Source organism: Peromyscus californicus, unplaced genomic scaffold (assembly GCF_007827085.1).
Source record: "Peromyscus californicus insignis strain IS unplaced genomic scaffold, ASM782708v3 Scaffold_20__1_contigs__length_68692818, whole genome shotgun sequence".
Classification (NCBI taxonomy): domain Eukaryota; kingdom Metazoa; phylum Chordata; class Mammalia; order Rodentia; family Cricetidae; genus Peromyscus; species Peromyscus californicus.
Genome location: NW_026294503.1, coordinates 41,910,767 through 41,929,738, shown reverse-complemented (window position 1 = coordinate 41,929,738; position 18,972 = coordinate 41,910,767). Strand labels below are relative to the sequence as shown.

General features: G+C 50.0%; 1 protein-coding gene across 6 annotated transcripts; it reads right to left on the bottom strand.

Moving 5' to 3' along the window:
• Window positions 1-761: 761 nt before the first annotated feature.
• LOC128116697 (apolipoprotein L6-like) lies at window positions 762-18,155 on the bottom strand. Of its 6 annotated transcripts, none has more exons than XM_052748207.1 (5): window positions 18,009-18,155; window positions 12,606-12,701; window positions 8,488-8,584; window positions 5,965-6,814; window positions 762-2,627 (listed from the first exon to the last, which is right to left on the bottom strand). In XM_052748207.1, exons 3-5 carry the CDS (start codon window positions 8,544-8,546, stop codon window positions 2,487-2,489), a joined length of 1,050 nt encoding a protein of 349 aa, XP_052604167.1. In that variant the 5' UTR covers window positions 8,547-8,584; window positions 12,606-12,701; window positions 18,009-18,155; the 3' UTR covers window positions 762-2,486. The 6 variants fall into 6 exon arrangements, with proteins under 6 accessions (XP_052604167.1, XP_052604169.1, XP_052604168.1 ...); XM_052748209.1 differs by lacking the exon at window positions 18,009-18,155 and adding an exon at window positions 17,508-17,820; XM_052748208.1 differs by lacking the exon at window positions 18,009-18,155 and adding an exon at window positions 17,508-17,820 and having other exon boundaries at window positions 12,606-12,697.
• Between the last annotated feature and the right edge of the window lie 817 nt (window positions 18,156-18,972).

Sequence of the window (18,972 nt, the reverse complement as noted above, 5' to 3'; positions counted from 1 at the left end):
GCAGGAAGGAGCCAGAACTGGTGCCCATATGTCCAAGAAGGTTGGGGTGACTGGAAGCTCTGCCTCAGCCCCTCTCCTCCCTCTCCAAACTCTCAGAAAGCCCACCAAGCGGTGGCTCCTCTTCCAGAACTCCTCAAGACTTCGCCTACAGGGTATTTACGCTCCGGTCCATAGACCTGCCGTGTGATTTCCCTTCTTCCTCTGAGATCACCTGGGAATGCTTTGCTCAGATTAAACCTGGTCTTATTAATGTGGCTTGATTTGGCTTATTGCATCGGTGGAGAACCCCACTACTGGGGATTCAAAACACTTATCGCCGACAATGGTTTTTACAGAATGCAAAACCCTTTTGATGCTTTGATAAAGCACCATGACCAAGGCAACTTGGAGAAGAGAGGTATTTCGCTTCTGGTCCCAGGGGATACAAGTCCACTATTGTGGGGAGACACAGCGGCCGCAGGAAGCTAAGAGCTCACCTCTTCAAATGCAAGCATCAGGCAGAGAGAGGGAACTGAAACTCTCCAAGGCCACCCCTGGAGGCATACTTCCTCTACCAAGGCCACACCTCCCAAACCTCCCCAAACAGTGCCACCAACAGATCCTGCTTCACCTGAGTGGAAGTTCCTAATGAATGAGGGGTCAGTTCAAGCTGCGGGTGCTCGAGAGGGCCATCCCCTGTTGCAGCACCACCCACCCAGCAGGCTGCTCAGAGGCACGCTTGCGAAATGTTTGTAAGAACAATGGAGGCAGACACAAAAAGACACAGTGCAGGAGTCTATTTATTCACGCTTGCGATTGTTAGTTTATTGCCTTTTTTAATGGTTTTTCGAGACAGAGTTTCTCCGTGTAGCCCTGGCTGTCCTGCAACTCTCTTTGTAAGACCAGGCTGGCCTTGAACTCACAAAGATCTGCCTGCCTCTGCCTCCCAAGTGCTGGGGTTAAAGGCGTGTGCCGCCACCTCCTGGCTTCATTAGTTTATTTCTTCTTTGATTGTTGTTTCAAACCTATAGGTCACAGGATTCATAAGCAAAGCTCATTCAACAAGCCCCACTCCGCAGTGCTGTGGGCCCAATCTCTCTCTGCTTCACCCAGTTGCCAGGGCCACGGTGCAGCTGGGCCATTACAGCACTGGTGTGTCCTGCATGAGGCCCTGCTTCCATCCTAAGCAGCACACACGCACACACGTATGCACACATGCACCCACAAACCCCAAATTTCTTCTACTGCGTTACAGTGTCCCTGTGGGTTCCTCTCCTTTCCCTTTCGAGGGGTCTTTATCTTAGGGCTCCCAGTTTGAGGACTTGATTTTGAGAAAGAGCGTCTTCAAAGTCACAAAGCAAGCTTCTGCCAAGGTCATTTCACGACAGCGAGGGTCAGAAAAGTCGCAACAACCTCAACGCTATGAAAAGCGGAGTGTAAATCTTTCTCCTCCCTCCCGGAGGAACCTGGTCCTGGCCAATCAGAGTACGTTCTGTGTTCTTACCCAATCCCCTTCCACGCAATAGAGCCTGCAGGGTGTGGCCTGGGGGTGCAGCTCTTCCTGGCCGCAGTCAGCACCCTTCCTCACCTGTCCCTGAAGCGGAAACAGACACCTGTGACCTGTGTATGCTCACGGTACCCCTAAGCCCAAGCGCTTGTGTGCCAACCTATCCTACCTGCCGTGTAAAGGGGTGAGGGCGGGCAGTTCTGTGGACTACAGAGAACGAACAGGGTGGGAGGGTCTGGCAAGTGAGGGATCACAAAGGATGAGAGAAAAGGCGCTCGGCACACTATGAAGGAGGAGCCCCCAGAGTCTAACGACAGCAGTGGACAGCCAGCACCTAGACACCCTGGAAAGAAAGAACACAGGAAGTCCTGTGTGCACATGCCACAATCTCAACCCTCCTAGGCCATTTCTCCCCCGGCCTTTTCCTTCCCAGGGTAGCTTTTGTGGTCTTTAAATGTTGGACCACCCATGTGTGACTTTCAAGAGATGTTTAAGACGGGAGACCCGGCAGCCAGGGGAAGTCCTGAAGGTTGCTAGCTCAGGACACGGGGCAGAAGAGTGGCCTGCAGGCCGCCCTCTGTCCTTCCCCTGGAATCTGGCCTAGCGGGTTCCAGTGACAGCCTTTGTGTGGAAACCTGGCTCTGAGCCAGCAGTTCCTCCTGAGAGGAGAGGAAGAGAACACGGGGAGAGGTGGGTGGACAGGGAACCTTCACACCTTATCATTGCTAATTACTAGTCATTGCTAATTACTACGGAAGCTGGCCAGAAGCCATATCTATCTGAAACCAAGCAGGGTCTGTGGGAGTGAGTGATGGGGACCAGGGAAAGTGGACGTGGTGGTTGAGTCAGCATGAAGAAGGGAGGCAGGTTCAGGAGTGGGGCTGACAGGACTCTCCCTTCTGAGACCCTAGGGACCTCCCTGGCACCTCCCTGTGTATGAGCCTCCAGGCATCACTTCTGCCAGCCTTGCTACCCCCACCCTGGTCCCCGTTTATTGATCTCAAAGACCCATGATCTCAGCTCCTCTATGCCACTGTCCCCTGGGCCTTGCTTTCTCAGTGCAGGATAGAGGTGGAGGCTGAGTCTCCATGGCTGTTTCCAAAGAAGACCCCGCAGGTCTCTTCTGTGAGTCTCTGAGTTTCTGAGGGAAAAAACAAAACCCAAGGTGAGCACGATGTAATTGTGATGTCCCAGGCTTGTTAGAAAAGAAGAGCCAGTCCCAGTGGTGCAAAACACAATCCCAGCACTCATGAGACTGAGGCAGGAGGACTGCTGTGAGTTCAAGGCCAATATAGTGAGTTAAAGACCATCGCAGACTATGTAAGTGAGGGCCTGTCTAGAAGAAGGAGGAGGATGAGGAGAAGGGGAAAGAAAAAGAAGGGAAGGGGGAAGGGAGGAAGGGAAGGGGAAGAGGGAGGAGAGAGAAGGAAAGTCACTAATTATAGGAGAGCCCCAGGCCAGGTTTGGCTTCATGAGGCAGCCGCTTCCCAGGCAGCCAGGTGTCGTGTGCCAGCATTTGCAATCCTGGGTCTGTCTACCACTACCTCATTGTTTGTTTGTTTGTTTGTTTGAGAGAGGGTCTCACTAAGTAGCCCTAAGTGACTTGGAACTCAATATGTAGTCCACTCTGGCCTTAAACTCACCTAGATCCACTTACCTCAACCTCTTGAGTGCTGGGATTAAAGATGTGTGCCACCATACCCAGTTTATGACTACGTAACCCCCAGTGGGACAGAATTAGGAAGTGGGGCCTCCTGAGAGGCCCTTAAGTCATGAGGATTGGGGTAGAGAGCAGCCCTCGGAAAGGGACCACTGGGAGTTGGTTCGTCTCTCATGCAACGGCTTCCTTCTTGTCCCCAGCTCAGCCCTGTTTTACAAATGGTGAGAGAAAGGCCACCAGAGAGAAGCCTTATTATTGGTCTAATGTGACTCCAGAAGCCCACAGCACAGGAGTGGGTCAAACAGCTTATATAACCCCAAGACAGGGATCATAGCACATCCTCATGCAAATTAAAGTCTGTGTTAACACCAGTCACATGACACTGTCACCTTTGCACTAGTCACAGCCTTCCCTCTGCAGGGCCACCAGCAGAACTACCTCAGTGGAAATGGCAGCAGGGCCATTTCACTGAGGGCTCTGAAGGTCACAGTTGGAACCATCATGGCCAGGGCTGTGATTTCAGGAGCTGGAGTTACACTTCAGCAGCAAGCAGCTGCTGTGGGATAATGCTCTTGTTCACTATAAAGATTTGTCACTTGAATTGGTTTAATAAACTGCTGATTGGCCAGTAGCCAGGAAGTAAATGTAGGCAGGGCGACCAAACTAAGAATGCTGGGAAGAGGAAGGTGGAGTCGGGAGTCACCAGCCAGATGCAGAGGAAGCAAGACGAGAATGTGGTACTGAGAAAAGGTACCAAGCCACGTGGCTAAACGTAGATAAGAATTATGGGTTAATTTAAGTATAAGAGCTAGTCAGTAATAAGCCTGAGCCATGGGCCAAACATTTATAATTAAAATAAGCCTCTGTGTGGTAATTTGAGAAGTGGCTGTCATGGGCATTTGGAGTTGCTGGTGGGACAGAAACCTCCGACTACAAGCAGCTGTCAATGTTGTGTAGCTTCCTTGAGGCATTCATGGGGCAATCAAAGCAACCAGAGCTGGCATGGGGATAGTTCAACTGACTCTTGGAAGATAGTTCTTCACTCAAGGCAACCAGAGAGTCAGGGAATTTAATAACTATCAACCAGGGAGTCAAGTTGCCCTGTCTCTCAATATCTTAGCTTATTTGCAGGTAAAATGAATATTGGAAAGAGTTCTTACTGGTAAGGCCTTCTCATTAATATTAATAATGATTTTAACAGTGGGTTAAAAATGCTTACACCAGGGATAGTGGCACAAACACATAATCTCAGCACTTGGGAGCTGAGGCAGAAGGATCATACGTTTGAGGCCAGCATGGACTACATAATCAAATCAGTCTGGGCTACCCACAGAGTGAGACTCTGTCTCAGAAAACAAAACCATCACCAATGCTATCCACCACCATCACCACCACCACCACCACCACCACCAGCAGCATCACCATCACCACCATCATTACCATCACCATCACCACCATCATTACCATCACCATCACCACCACCACCATCACCATCACCATCACCACCATCATTACCATCACCACCACCACCATCACCATCACCATCACTCACCATCATCACCACCACCATCATCACCACCACCATCATCACCACCACCATCACCACCACCACCACCACCATCACTCACCACCATCACCACTCACCATCACCACTATCACCACCACGGATGCTTTTCAGTGCTCACCACTTGTCCAGCACCCTAAGGAGGGGTAAATTGTTGACTCTGTCTCAGAGGTGCCGGCCTGTTCTGCTCTTGTCCGGTGCTGGCTTTTCCTCAGCTCGCAGATGTCTGATTGCTCCCAAGGGGAAGCCTTTACATAGTTTCTCTCTGTGCAGGTGCATGGGGCGGCTCTCCCAGTTTCTCCCTTCTCTTTGGTGGACATCAGGCCTGTAAGGCTCTATCTATCCACCCTCACAACCTTATTCAACCCTAACCACCCCTCAGAGGCTCCACTCCAGATATAGAAGGGGTAAAGCTTCCACACAGGGTTTGAGAGGGTAGTTAGTCCAAACACTCCCTGTGACTCGGAGACCCAGTCTATTCAACCAGGAAGCTCTCTTCCCAACATGGAAGCCATACAAAGAAAGTGAAGGCTAACCAAGCCAGCTGAGGACAGCCCTCCCTGCTCTCCAAGGGGCACCTGAGCTCTGGGTACTATTTGGACCTGTCCTGATTAATTGTTGTTGTTTTGTTTGTTGGTTGGTTGGTTTGTTTGTTTAGGGGGCAACTGAACAGAAGCCAGGGTCATCTGGGAAGAGGAATCGTAATTGAGAAAATGCCTCCATCAGATTGTCTATAGGGCATTTTCTTGATTTAGTGATTTATGTGTTGGGTCCAGTTTATTGTGGGTGGTGCCACCCTTGGGAGGTAGTCCTGGGTGACATAAGAAAGCAGGCTGAGCAAGCCATGGAGAGGGAGCAAGCCAGTAAGCAGTGTTCCTCCATGGCCTCTGCTTGAGTTCCTGTCCTGGCTCCCTGGATGGACAGTGACTCAGGATGTGTAAACCAAATAAACCCTTTCCTTCTCGATCTCAAATTGTTTTGATCATGGTCTTTATCACGGCAATAGAAACCTAACTAGAACAGACATCTGAGGCTACCATATGCCATGCAGTGAGAGACATCTCTAAAGCTTGCCATATAGCATGTACACATACACACACGCACACAACATACACAACACACATACACACACACACACACACACACACACACACACACACACACACACACAGGTTCCCTTAACCATGACTGTTTCACATGTCTCCACAAATGACAGTTTATGCCTCCTGGCCCCTTCCAAAACCTGGCCCTCACCTTCTTCAGGCTTTTGTAGAGACGGGTCTGTTCTGATAATACCCGATCCAGCACCTCAGCCCGCTCTCTTAACTCTTTTGCAAGCTCCGTTGGCGTTCTAGCCTCCAGTTCCTTCCAGTCCTCATAGAGAGAATGTATGTCACGGGCAAGAAAGAAGGCAGCAAGTAGACCATTGCTCATGAGAGCTTTTTTGGACATTGCCAGGGCTGTACCCCCAAACGCCTTTTGCACCTGCCTGCTGGTTTGGGTTGAGACTTGGCCACCACTCATGAGCTTCTTGGCAGCTGAAGTGACATGGGGGTGTGTTTTGGTTAGCCGGAGGGCTCGGATGTGATTGTTGATGGTTTCCCAGGCGGTCCCACATTTGGAGACAACCGCACCAGTGGTCGTGACATAGGCCATCTTCTTCCCTCTGACTTCCTCAAGCTCTTGGTCACTGGTAGGCATGACTCTGTTGGCCTCAGCTAGGGCTCTTTTGTTTCGAGAGTTTTCCTTCACATCGGTCACAATATTGGTGACCCCAGCAACCACCCCCAAACCTGCCCCAGCAGTAGTGAGTATCAGGCTTCCACCTGCAGTTACTGGAGCAAGGGCCAAACCCAGGAGACTCATGATCCCAGAGACGGCTGATGCAGAGTTAGACACCACTTTGGTCTTGGTGGCTTTTTGGTGGCTTTTGTCAATGCTGTCTGCGATGGCATAGAGTTTTCTGATGCCCTCTTCCGCATCCTTTTTCAAGCTGGGGAACTGTTTTAAAAACGTACGTTCTTCATCTGTCAGGACATCATCTTCAACCTCCACTTCTCCCTCATCAGTCGAATCTCCACCCAGAGGACCACCATCCTCATCCCTGTGGGTGAGGGAAAAAAGACTTGGCTTCAGCATCCCAGAGGAAGAAAGAAGCCCACGTGGCCTCCCAGGTGGCCTTTACTCCTAACTTTGAACCCTTCCCACATCTCCCTAAAAAGCTCCTATGGGGGAGAGGGAGGGCTGGCTCAATGGTTAAGGACACTGGCTGCTTTTGCTAGAGGTCCTGGGTTCAAATCCCAGCAACCACATGGTGGCTCACAACCATCCCTAATGAGACCTAGTGCCCTCTCCTGGCCTGCAGGCACACATGCAGACAGAACATTGTATATATAATAAATAAATAAATCTTAAAAACAAACAAACAAACAAACCGACCTGTGGGCCGCTGAGGGCGACTTTTGCGGGAAGTGACTGTATAATGAGAAGAATCACAGAAGAGGGACAGCCGGGCAGAGCACTGGGGGTGACCTCGGCCTTGTTCAAAGGCATGGAGAAGACAGAACGGCCCTGAGGGACATTCCCAGCCCTGCTCCGAAGAACTGGAGTGCTGTCCTGGAGGAGGGGAGGCCGCTGTCCTGACCAAGAAAAGGGCACAGAAGGCAGAGGGGGAGGGGGAGGGGGAGGGGGGCCAGGGGAAAGGAGGAGAAAGAGGAGGGAGGTGAGGAGGAGGAAGAGGAGAAAGAGACCACTCTGTGTAACACAGCTGCACTCTGACCATCTTGACTTTGGCTACAGCAGCTGGGCCTTCACATCTGCGCCACACTCTGAGAGGCCTGAGATAGATGGTAACCAGTTTCTGCACATCCTCCTTGGCCACCTCACTTGGTCCCTCAGAAGGTAGGATGGATCTTCAAGGAAGTCCTTTCTTCCTTCATGCCCAACATGGTGCATCTGACTAAATTTTTACTTAACCCTCCAAAATTTTTTCAAAATATTTATTTATTTGCTATGTATACAGTATTCCTTCTGCATGCCTGCACTCTAGAAGAAGGCACCAGATCTCATTATAGATGGTGAGCCACCATGTGGTTGCTGGGAATTGAACTCAGGACCTCTGGAAGAACAGTCAGTGCTCTTAACCTCTGAGCCATCTCTCCAGTCCCAACCTTCCTAAATTTTACAGTCACCCTCATGGAGTATTTTCTCCTTAAGGAAAACACACTTCCTTGGCATTATAGAGACTTTTGAAAAGATAAGCCCCCTTTCCCACAAAGCGAGCCTGGAGTGACATGGTAGTTTCATATATTTGAATGCTTACTTGCCAAGGGGTGGAACTGTTGAAAGGATCAGAAGGATTAGGAGGTGTGGCCTTGTTGGAGGAAGTGTATCACTGGGGGTGGGCTTGGGGGTTTTTTAAAATCCATTCCAGCCCTCCTCCTAGTCTCTGTCTCTGTCTCTGTCTCTGTCTCTCTCTCTCTCTCTCTCTGTCTCTCTCTCTCTCTCTGCCTGTCTGTGTATCGGGATCCAAAGCTCTCAGTCTCTACCCCAGCACCACGGGTGCCAACCATGTTCCCTGCCATGATGGTATGAACTAACCTTTAAAACTGTGAGCAAGCCCCCAGTTGAATGCTTTCCTTTTTAAGAGTTGTCTTGGTCATGATGTCTCTTCGCAGCAATAGGACAGTGACCAAGACAAGTGGTTATTCTTGATTGAAAGGACACATACTGCCCTCAGTAGAACTAGCCCTTCCCAAGAAACCCACCCTGGGTTACCTTTGCAAGTCAACATCAGCCTCATATTCCTTCCCCGTCAGATGGTTCATCATTTGCATTAGCACCAAAGCCGTGTCCTTATGGGTCAAGCTGTCTTCTAATTGGAAATATAGAAAGCAATTTTACTGCTAATATCATAAAATATTATAAAATTGGAGTGCAGAAGGATTTTAGATTATGCAGAACTGAAATCATGCCAAACCATGGTTTATACTAACTACAATATCTGCAAAACACTGTTTTTTAAATTTTAATTAAGGTATAACCTATATGCAGCTGCATACCCAGTGTAGCACTCAGTGTTAAGTATTTACATTGGAAGGCAGCAGAATTTTTCACCCCAAAATATGCTCCTTTGGCATCAGGATAATTCTTAGCACAAGGTAATTGAGAACCAGAGAGTCATTTCTCCTTAAGATCCTGATGGGCTGTAGAAACAGACCCAGGATGGTACCAAGCCCTCTAGAGAGCACGTTACACTGAGTGATTAATGGGTAGGTAGCATATCAGAAACACTGGATAGAGAATTGACTCATGTCACAGGTGGGACAACTCAGAACATTGTACTGTTTAAAACTTAGGGATGACTTCTCCCACTTTCCATTTATTATTCTTAGATTGCAGGAACCTTAGAAAGCAGAACAGAGTTACTGTCCACAGCATTGTCACAGTCAAGACTCACCCCATCCTCTCAGCACTACCTCCCCCAGAGGGCACCACATTCTGACTTCTAGAACCATTGATAAACTGGCTTATTTATTTTCTTGGTTTGTTTGTTTTTTTTCGAGACTTAGTTTCTTTTTGTGGCTTTGGAGCCTGTCAGGAAACTCATTTTGTAACCAGGCGGGCCTCGAACTCACAGAGATTCATCTGCTCTGCCTCCTGAGAGCTGGGATTAAAGGCGAGCACCACCACCACCACCACCACCACCACCACCACCTGGCCTGCTTATTCATTTTTTTAATGTGTATGTGAGTGCATATGTGTGCATGTGTGTTCTGTGGGTGCACATGTGTCTCCACATGCATTTGCATGTGGAGGTCAGAGGACAACCTCAGGAGTTGTTCCCCAGGTGCTATTATTGGTTTTTTGTTCTGTTTGTTTGTTTTTTAACTTTTTACTTTATGTGTATTGGTGTTTTGCCTACATGTATATCTGTGTAAGGGCATCAGATCCCTATAACTTGAATTACAGACAGTTGTGAGCTGCCATGTGGATGCTGGGAATTGAACCCGGGTCTTCTGGAAGAGCAGTCATCTCTCCAGTCTGCTATTTATTATTGCTTTTGAGGCAGTGTCTATCACGGACTTGTAGCTCTCCCAGTTGCATTGGGCTGGCTGCCCAGTGAGCCCCAGGATCGTACTGTCTCCCCCTTCCTTTCTGTGTAGCATGCTGCCATGCCTGGCTTTCCTTTTCTTTTTTTTTTAAAGCTGGGCTCTGGAGATTGAAACCCTGTGTTTGCATGGCAAGCCCTGTGTGGACTGAAGTACCACCCCACCCACTTGACTTCTGTCATTCACTAGGTCCTCTGTGGAATCCACACATGTTGTTGACGATATCCAAAGTTTTAAATTCACTACTGATATGTAGCATTTAATGATACAAATACATTGCAAGGGTTTTTTCTGTTTTATTGATTGATGTGTTGGGGTTGTTTCTTATTGGCTATTGAGAACAAATGATAATAATGATTAAAAGTTCATTTTCACAGAACAACACAACACTGATGAGGATTTTGTACAAATTGTATTTCCAAGGACATATGAACATTATGTTTGATTTTGTAATATATTTTCAGTAGAGAATTCATCCTTCTGGGCTGACCTCCAACACATCAAACAAAAGCCTAAGCTGAGGTGGCCCATGCTGATGTTCCAGACCAAAGGGACACCAAAGGGTGTCTGTCACCCTCAGAGAAGTCAGGAGAGAGCTGGCACCCCATTGCCTGCAGACCAGTTTCAGCAAAAGTTCTCTCTGCCTAATCCTCACCAAAATTAACTAATTAATTGATATATGTATATATAAATATATATGTATATATTAATCTATACATATATGTGGATAATTAGTGTGTATATATTAATATACATACACATATAAATATATATGAATAAATGAACTTGTGGTCACGTGAGGTCCCTGCTGCAGCAGGGCAGTAACTTTGACCTGACCACTGCTCCATGCTGATCCCCCTCGCCCCACCCGTCCAGGTCTGTGGACCCAGCCTGCCCACTCAGCTCACTGGAACACTCACTCCTTTTTGTGAAGTATTACTCAATTTTAGGAGTGAAAATGAGGTCAATTGATTCCTTAAAATTAAATGCATTTGGATTTTATTTTGTTTTGTTTTGTTTTGGTTTTTGGTGTTTGGTTTTCTCGAGACAAGGTTTCTCTGTGTAGTTTTGATTTTTATCCGACAGATTTTTACATTGATTACTTAATTTTGTGAGCGTGGGGTCAGGAGGCACCTTCATGCCACTGTGTACTTTGGATGGGTAGGGACAACTTGTAGGAACTGATTCTCCCCTTCCCCTTCTGGGTCCTGGGGATCAAAGTCAGGTCATCAGGCTTGGTGGCAGACACCTTCACCTGCTGGGCCGTCTTACCAGCCCCTGGTGTGGCAAGAAATGTATTTATTGTCTTTTTCCCTGTTCTAGGTATAGCTAAGACCCTTGGCATTCCCACGTGATAGGGCCGGAGAGATAAAACGATTATCCTGGCTGCTCACAGTGGTCCTTTCAACCCTGGAGCTTCTGGAATGAGGTGACCGTGGAAAGTCCCTAAAGACTGGGAAGCGATTGCCAAGACAAACAACTGTAAGTTAGGTTTCCAAGAGGGAACAGGGGCTGGAGATCAGCTCATGGTAGACATGACTTAACCACTCACCTGTCCATACTACAGCCTTTGTAAAACTCAAAAGGACCCTCAGAAGAGCCCAGAAAACCCCAAGAACCCAGGAACTCTGTGTCAGTCACCCTTGCCACTGTTGGAGACCAGATATCAGATCCAAGGTCTCCAGAGCCCTAGTCTGCAAGGTGTTAGGAGTTCAATGGCAGTGGAGGCACAGGCCAGTGTGGGGATTGAGGGGGGCACAGGCCAGTGTGGGGATTGAGGGGGCACAGGCCAGTATGGAGATTGGGGGGGCATAAAGGGCAGGGTGGGGGCATGGGCCAGTGTGGGGATGATAATTTTTCAGGTTGTGGAGAAGAAACAGAAGGAGTCACAGAAAGAATGGCCTTGTTCTTGGAGCAAATGGGTGGCAGCTTGGGCCAGGTTATGGAAACTCTTAGATTTCCCTGGTGGACATGAGGTATGAGATCCAAGAGCAACATCAAGCCTGAGGTGTGGACAACTATTCAGCTGACCCCTGCACTGAGCAAAGGCTGTTGGTGTTTATGTGTTGTGGGGTGTGATGGAGGCTGGCCGCTGGTTGAGCTCAAGAGGCCGTTAACCATCCCACTGGTATGAAGTAGGCAGGGGGTGAGTGAGTGACCAGTCAGAGTGGAGGAGGGAACAGTTAAAGGTGAGAAAGGCAGAGGACAAGTGGAAACTGAGCCACCCAGTGTCACAGCTCAGCAGGAGAAAGCAGAGATGAGGAGTGTGGCTGAGGAGAATGTACAAGTGTGCTTGACAGGTCTCTGTGCCCCACGCCCTGCACACCACCACACACACACACACACACACAGACACACACACAGACGTACACAGAGAGAGAGAGAGAGACACACACACACACACACACAGAGACATACACAGAGACACACACACAGAGACAAACATACACACAGACACACACACACATACACAAACACAAACAGACACATACACACAGAGACACACACACACACACAGACATACACACACACACACACAAACAGACACATACACACAGAGACATGCACACAGACACACACACACACACACACACACACACACACACACACACACACACACACACTGTCTTTGGTTGAACCCAGACCTCTCACACTCTAGGCAGCGCTCTGCTACTGAATCCACCCCAGCCCTCTGGGCATTTTTCAGTCTCCAGCCTGATTACTCCACCTCTGACCCATAATGGCCTTCCTCTGCCCCGAGTTGACTGGAGGGCCAGAACGTACCTTGGCAGATTCTGCTGTGGCGATGTCTGGAAGGATGGCCTTGCACTCCTTCACAGTCCTGGGGTGCTCAGCAGGGAAGAGGTCTGTCTGTCCTCCCTGCAGAAGACAGACACTCTCAGCGATGTGAGCACAGTCCAGAGAGGTGGAATCAGAGACCTGTTATTTTCCCGGAAAGTAGCTTGCTGTTGGAAGTGTCTCTGTCTGGGGAACAGCTAGCTAGAGCAATCCTTGCTAAGGATCCATCATCTCTGGACTTTTCATAATTACACAGGGTAAGAAACAAACCAAACTCAGTTCAAAGGAGAGAACTCTGAGTAAATAAGAATGCAAAGCCATGTGCCCCTTGCAAGTGGCACATCTGAACCAGGGAGGTTCCTGGTGGCTTGTCATATGTAAAGAGCAGAGCCTGAGACCACCCAGCTGGCTACTTCCTAGCTACCTGGGCTTTGAGCCCTGCTAGCCCACGTCAGCTTTTTCCTCAGCCAGTGCCTGGCCACTTGTTCCGTTGGTCTCCTTGTCCATTAGGGTCCCCAAAACAGCTCTCACCTGCCCGCTGTGCCTCAGAAAGAGGATGAGCCCAGGCTCACCCTTCACCTCACCAAGAGCCCTCCAGTCAGTCTAGCAGGACGGCTGAAGAGCGACAGAGAAGCAAGGGCCTCTTTTTATTCACCAGCTGGGCCAACCCGGAGGCGGGAGCAGGAAATGAAACTGAACACATCGTAATTTCAACGGAAGCTGTAGAGCCAGCCCAATGCAAAGTCCATTTCCCAGAAAATGGGCCTTGCTGAGAAGCGGCCCGTTCTGACATCTCTTACGTTCCTGTGCACAGCGAGGTGGAGGGGCAGAGGACCACCTGCGGCATGCCTCAGGGTAAGAGTGCTCCTATGTGCCTGACCCTGAACTCCACCCCCAGCCCTGCCACAGAAGCCCTATCATCTCTCCTTCCCAGATGTGTGCCAGGCTCCGTACTGAGTGGGCCACTGCTGTCCCGGGATCTGGTGGTCCACAGGGCATCTGCAGTACTGCCGTGGGTTCGCCTGCCCTTGGCCTCGATTCTCAGTCTACGAGGTGCACATCAGCCGAGTGCTGACGGCTTTAAACCACTGTGAGAAGCCCCGAGCATGCGCTGTGTCACCCTGCAGGCAGCCAACATGTGATAGATTCGCAGCAGCTGGACTCACAGTGTCCAGCTCCCCCACCCCTCCCTCGCCCGCCCCAGGCTGTCTCCCATGGTGTGGGTGTGTGTGTGGGGGGGGGGGGGGGTCTCTGCAAATGCCATAGCCAGTCAGCAGAGAAAGATCCACGTGAGGCAAGAAGGAAACGTAGTTCAACACAATTTAGTTAGCCCGTGTTTGTTCCAACTTCTAGACTCAGATGCCAAACAGTTTATTTCTGACATAGCTCAACAACACAGCACAACTTTGGAAACAAGTTTCCTCGCGACACTTACCACGGCAAAGGTGACATCAAAACTCCTCCCCAACACACATGCCTTTTGCAAAGTTATCTGTGACCTCTTCCACAAAAATGGGTTCTAAGACTCCGGAATAAACATACTAGTCTAGGGGATGCGGGTGAGGACTGTCTCTACAGGTAGAAAGGTCGCCAGGTTATTTTAACTACATCCAATCCATGGCAGAAACAGGTAGAACTACCTTCTGTTGAGAAAAGGCTGCGTGTGTGACATCCTTGGTTTCTCTAATGCTTAATCTGTGAACGCAAGGACCTCATGCCCTGTACACTATTGCATCTGATTCAGATGTGACACCCTTGTCACAAGCCCTCTAGGAAGATAGCATTAGGACTAATAACTCACACCTGAAATCCTTAGATACAAAGTGCTTTAAAGATAAAAACTGGGTAGAAGGCTCAGCTGGGAAAGCGATCGCCATGCAGGTATGACGACCTGCATTTGGTCCTCAGCTCACACAGTAAAAAGCCACCACGCCTCGCCCCTGTACATGTATGTGTGTACATGCCTCATACATGAATACTTACACACAATTAGCCCATGCATTTGGTGGGAAAACCTGACCTGAGCCTCAGGGAGGAGGCATGATACAGATGTCCTGAGCACTCCACGGTCACCTACTCTCTGCACTTAGACTAACTGTGAGTCCTGAGTTAACCGCCATCCACCACAGGGAGAAACGTCCCTCAGAGACACAGAGTATCAAATTGCCCTCTAAATCTATCCTTATCTTTATCAGCTTATGCTACAGTGATTCATATACACATGCTACAGTCTGTCAGCCCCATCTGGGGCTTCCACAGCTGCGGATCAACCAACCACAAATAACAATATTGGATTGGCAGAGATGCATAATCTCTTCCAGAGATAATGAGATGCATTCTCATAATCCCAGCACTCAGAAGGCTGAGCCCAGAGGATGAGGAGGTTCACGACAGCCAGGCTCCATGACACCACACTGTCTGGAACCATTACTTTTCCTTTTGGCTTGGGAAAGTACTGCACTACTATTGAACACATACAGATGTTTCCTGTTACCATAAATTGCTACCTATTTGCATATCACTTATATTGTATTAAGTGCTGTAAGTCACAGGAGGGCAGGATCAGGACCATACAGGAACACTTGCAGAGGTTTTCTACAAATACCATGCCACGTTATCTGAGAGACCTGAGCATCCCCAGGGTTTAATGTCTGAAAGGACCCTGGAGTCCTTCCCCAGGAGTATCATAATTTCAACATGTACACACATATGTACACATGGCTGTCAACATACCCACCACAGGGGGATGGGACCAGTGAGCATTCTGACCCAGCATCTCTCCAATTCCAGGAAACAATTATATTTTCCTGACCTCTGTTTCTAAGGACGCTTTGTGATGAAGTTGTCTGAGACTGCCCTGTGCCAAATGTAATAAAGTTTCCATCTTCGCCCTCCAGGCTCTGCCTACAAGCAACTTCTAGGACCCTGGGAGCCCCGGGCAGAGTAAAGAGGGAGGCAGTAATTGTGAGTAGAGTCAGGGGCACTGAAGAACGTGGCATTTCTGGTCTGGAAGCTTCTGCATCCGCTCTCTGACTTGGGTTCCTGTAGACATCAGATTGTCTTGAGTACAGTAGAAGTTGACACACACACATCAGATCCCCCGTGAGTGTACTTGCATATAGGCACTTATGTGCATGTATGTGGGATATTTATGGATATGTGCATGCTTTGTACTTGACTCTCTTAGGGGATGAGATGCTCTCTTTAAAAAGCATTTACTTATTTGTTTGTGTGTGTGCACACGTGACACTGTGCACACCACAGCACTCACATGGAGGTCAGAGGGCAGCTTTGGGGGGGCTGGGTCTTATTTTCCACCATGTGGGTCCCAGGGATTGAACTCAGATACTGTCAGGCCTGGCAGCAAGCATGAGTACCCTCTAAACCACCTCTGTGGCCGTTGAGAGGGCTATACCTCCACTTCATCCCACCGTGCATTAAAAGCTAATGTCACCCTGCATTCTTTCCTCTCTTCGATTGGCCCCCAGACCAGTGAGATGGGGGAAATGATTCCAGATGGCATGCAGCTGGCTCAGGGCTGGACCGGCTGTCCCCTGTGGGTAAAGTAAGTAGGACAGGGCAGGGTGTTCAGAGGTCTGGGGAGGTGGGGGGGGGGGGGCAGTCACCGGAACAAAATGCCAGAGGGGTCTGGGCAGAAAGACTTGCTGGGGCTATGGTCTCAGGGATTTCAGTTTGTGGTCAGTTATGGAAGAAACTGCTCACTTCAGGACAGCCAGGGAGGAGGGAAGGGAGGAGGGAGAGCAGGAGGGTGCAGGAGGGGAGCAGTGGAGGAGGAGAGGGAGAGGAGAGGTGGGCAGGGCAGGGCAACAAAGGAATAAAAAGAGAAAGAGAAGAGAACTGGGCTCCAATCCCTTTCCTTGTGCGGACTTAATGACCTCACTTCCTGGTACTAGGTCTCTCTTCTTAAAGGGCCCATCACCTTTTGGGCTGGAGATATAGCTCAGCTATTTAGAGCATGTAGTGGTCTTCCAGAGGCCCCCAGCTCAATTCCAAGCCACCATGTCAGGTGGTATACAACTGCCTATAACTCCAGCTCTAGAGGATCAAACTCCTATGGTCTCTTCGGGCACTTGCACTGGTGGGCACATACCTACACATAAAACACACACATAACAAAAAATAATAAAAATAATTTCTAAAAAAAGTTTATGTTACCTCCAGCAGCATCCTGTGTTGCCCACCAAGCCATTAGCATGTGGCCTCTAGGGGGCATTTCAGAGCCAAATCATGACAGGGAGGTGGTGGAATGTGATAGTGGCCCGGGTGTGGGCTGGGGATCTGCCAAATGGGCCAGAAGGAAAGAACAGGCCAGGGCAGAACCACCACAGAGCAAACTCGGGGAGCGGGGCTTGTTTGGCCCTGTACCTGGTATGGAGTCAGGCTGTGTGTGCCCTTCTGTGGTCTGTCACTCTGTCAGTAACAATGAGCAGCCAGCTCCTCCTGTCTCAGAGAGCAGAGGCTGAGTGGGCCTGGTGTCTGGGTTCCCAGGCCAAATCCCATTCCCTCTGCTCTATGGCCTCTGAAAACTGAGGACGTGGGTGTGGAACTATCGGCTTCAACCCTGTGTTGTGTGCCTGGCTTCCCACCAGAGAGCAGGGACCCTGTCCAGGAAGAATATGATCTAAAGGACAGAGAAGACAGGACAGGGACTCCCCCAGCCCCCAGCTCTGTGGTGGTAATGGCCTCCACAAGTGGGTGGAGGCGAGGACTCTGTGGGAATGACGTGGCCTGTTCCTGAGAGGTGGGAGAAGCTGTTCCCTCCCCTCCCACCCCCCCCACCCCCCCCACCCCCCCCACCCCCCCCCACCCCCCCCCACTCCCCCACCCCCCCCCTCCCACCCCCCACCAACCGCCAGACAGGGAAACCTGCCAGTCATCTCGGGAGGGGACTCCCCAGTGTAGCCTGAGCTCCAGATGGTTTTTCCATGAGTACTTTTCCAGAGTCCAGAACCGGAACCACAGCAATCCAGAGACTGGGCTAGCCTCCCTCCCCAGGGCAGGGCTTCCCTTGGCTGCCCTGATGTGCACCATGAGGTCCGAAGAAAATCCCTTCTGCTTCAAGCCTGCATTTTCCCTTCCGTAGACAGTTGAACAGCGGCATCCCCTCCCCCAGAGCTGAGCCTGAGACCATGGGACCTGCAATGGGACCGTATTTGGAAACATTTTCCGAGGATAAAAAAAAAAAAAAAAAAAAAAAAATCAACTAAAATCTGGGGATGAGATCATCCTGGAGCTTGTTGGAGCCAAGAAGCCAACAGAATGTCCTTGAAAGAGACGGGGCGAGATGGGGTCTCTGAGGAGCAAGTAGGGCCGGAAGGAAGAGAAGGAGAAGTACTTGAGTCCCAGACACCGGCTCTCTTAGCCTACCTCCCTGCAAGCAGATCGCCGCTCCCTGCCCCTGCTCTGTTCCAAGGCATGCGTGATAACAAAGAATATCAAAGCCTGTAGCCACATGACTCCGGGGAAGCTTGGGGAACTAGAGGGCTTGCAGAATTTGCCAGAATTGCCTCATCGTTGACTGTTTCTTCCCATCCTCTGACATTAAAGACCTGAATTCACGAGAGGAAGGGGGAGCAGGGAGGAAGAGGGGGAGGGGGAGGGGCGCAGACTCTAACCCGGTCTCTGAGTGGATTTAGCCACAGCTGGGGAGGGCTGTGGAAAGGCAAAGCCACACAGGACTTAAAACTTCTGCCTCATCATCCAGTTTAAAGTGACAGCGAACTGAGCCACAAAGACGGAGGAGGGGACCTGTGGAGTGTGACCTGCTGCTCTTGAGAAGAGTGCTTCCCTGAAGGAAGGGTTGCAAACAAAAGGGGGAGCACTCCAGGCTGAGGCAGCCCCAGAGAGGCTGACCAGGGAGTCCACCAACCACACATTACACCACCCAAAAGGCCCCAGGGTGCTGCCCACAGCCCAGAACGAGTTCCTGGGAGGACACCGAGCCCCATCCCACACAGCAGCACTCCCTGCCCAAGATCCCCCTGAGGCTGTAGCTGGCTGCCACACAACTCTCACACTGTGCCTTTGGGCTTCTGGGCCGCTGGGACTAATTTTAACTGACCCTCTGATTCACGCTGGAGCCCTGGAACCGCCCCTGACTCCAGCCGTTCCTTGGACTGCAGGAGCTTGACCAAATGCTCCAAGTTCAAAATCCCTCCCAATGAGCCCTCTTCTAAAACCTCATTCTTGACCAACCCACTTCACATATTTTCCCACCCAGCCGGACTGGTCATCTTGGGGTTTCCAGACCATTCCCTGTTATGTTTCTGCTCCCCAAGCTTGTGCTAATAATCATCTCTCAGACCCTCCTGACCAGAGCTCTTACGCTCCT

Bases quoted from the DNA above. Each gene is read 5' to 3' on its own strand.
- LOC128116697 (XM_052748207.1), bottom strand. From the start codon at position 8,546: ATGCAAATGATGAACCATCTGACGGGGAAGGAATATGAGGCTGATGTT. The intron at 6,815-8,487 runs GTAACCCAGGGT...CCTCACCCACAG, and splicing joins GCTGATGTTGACTTGCAAAG to GGATGAGGATGGTGGTCCTC. The intron at 2,628-5,964 runs GTGAGGGCCAGG...TTTTTCCCTCAG, and splicing joins TCTACAAAAGCCTGAAGAAG to AAACTCAGAGACTCACAGAA.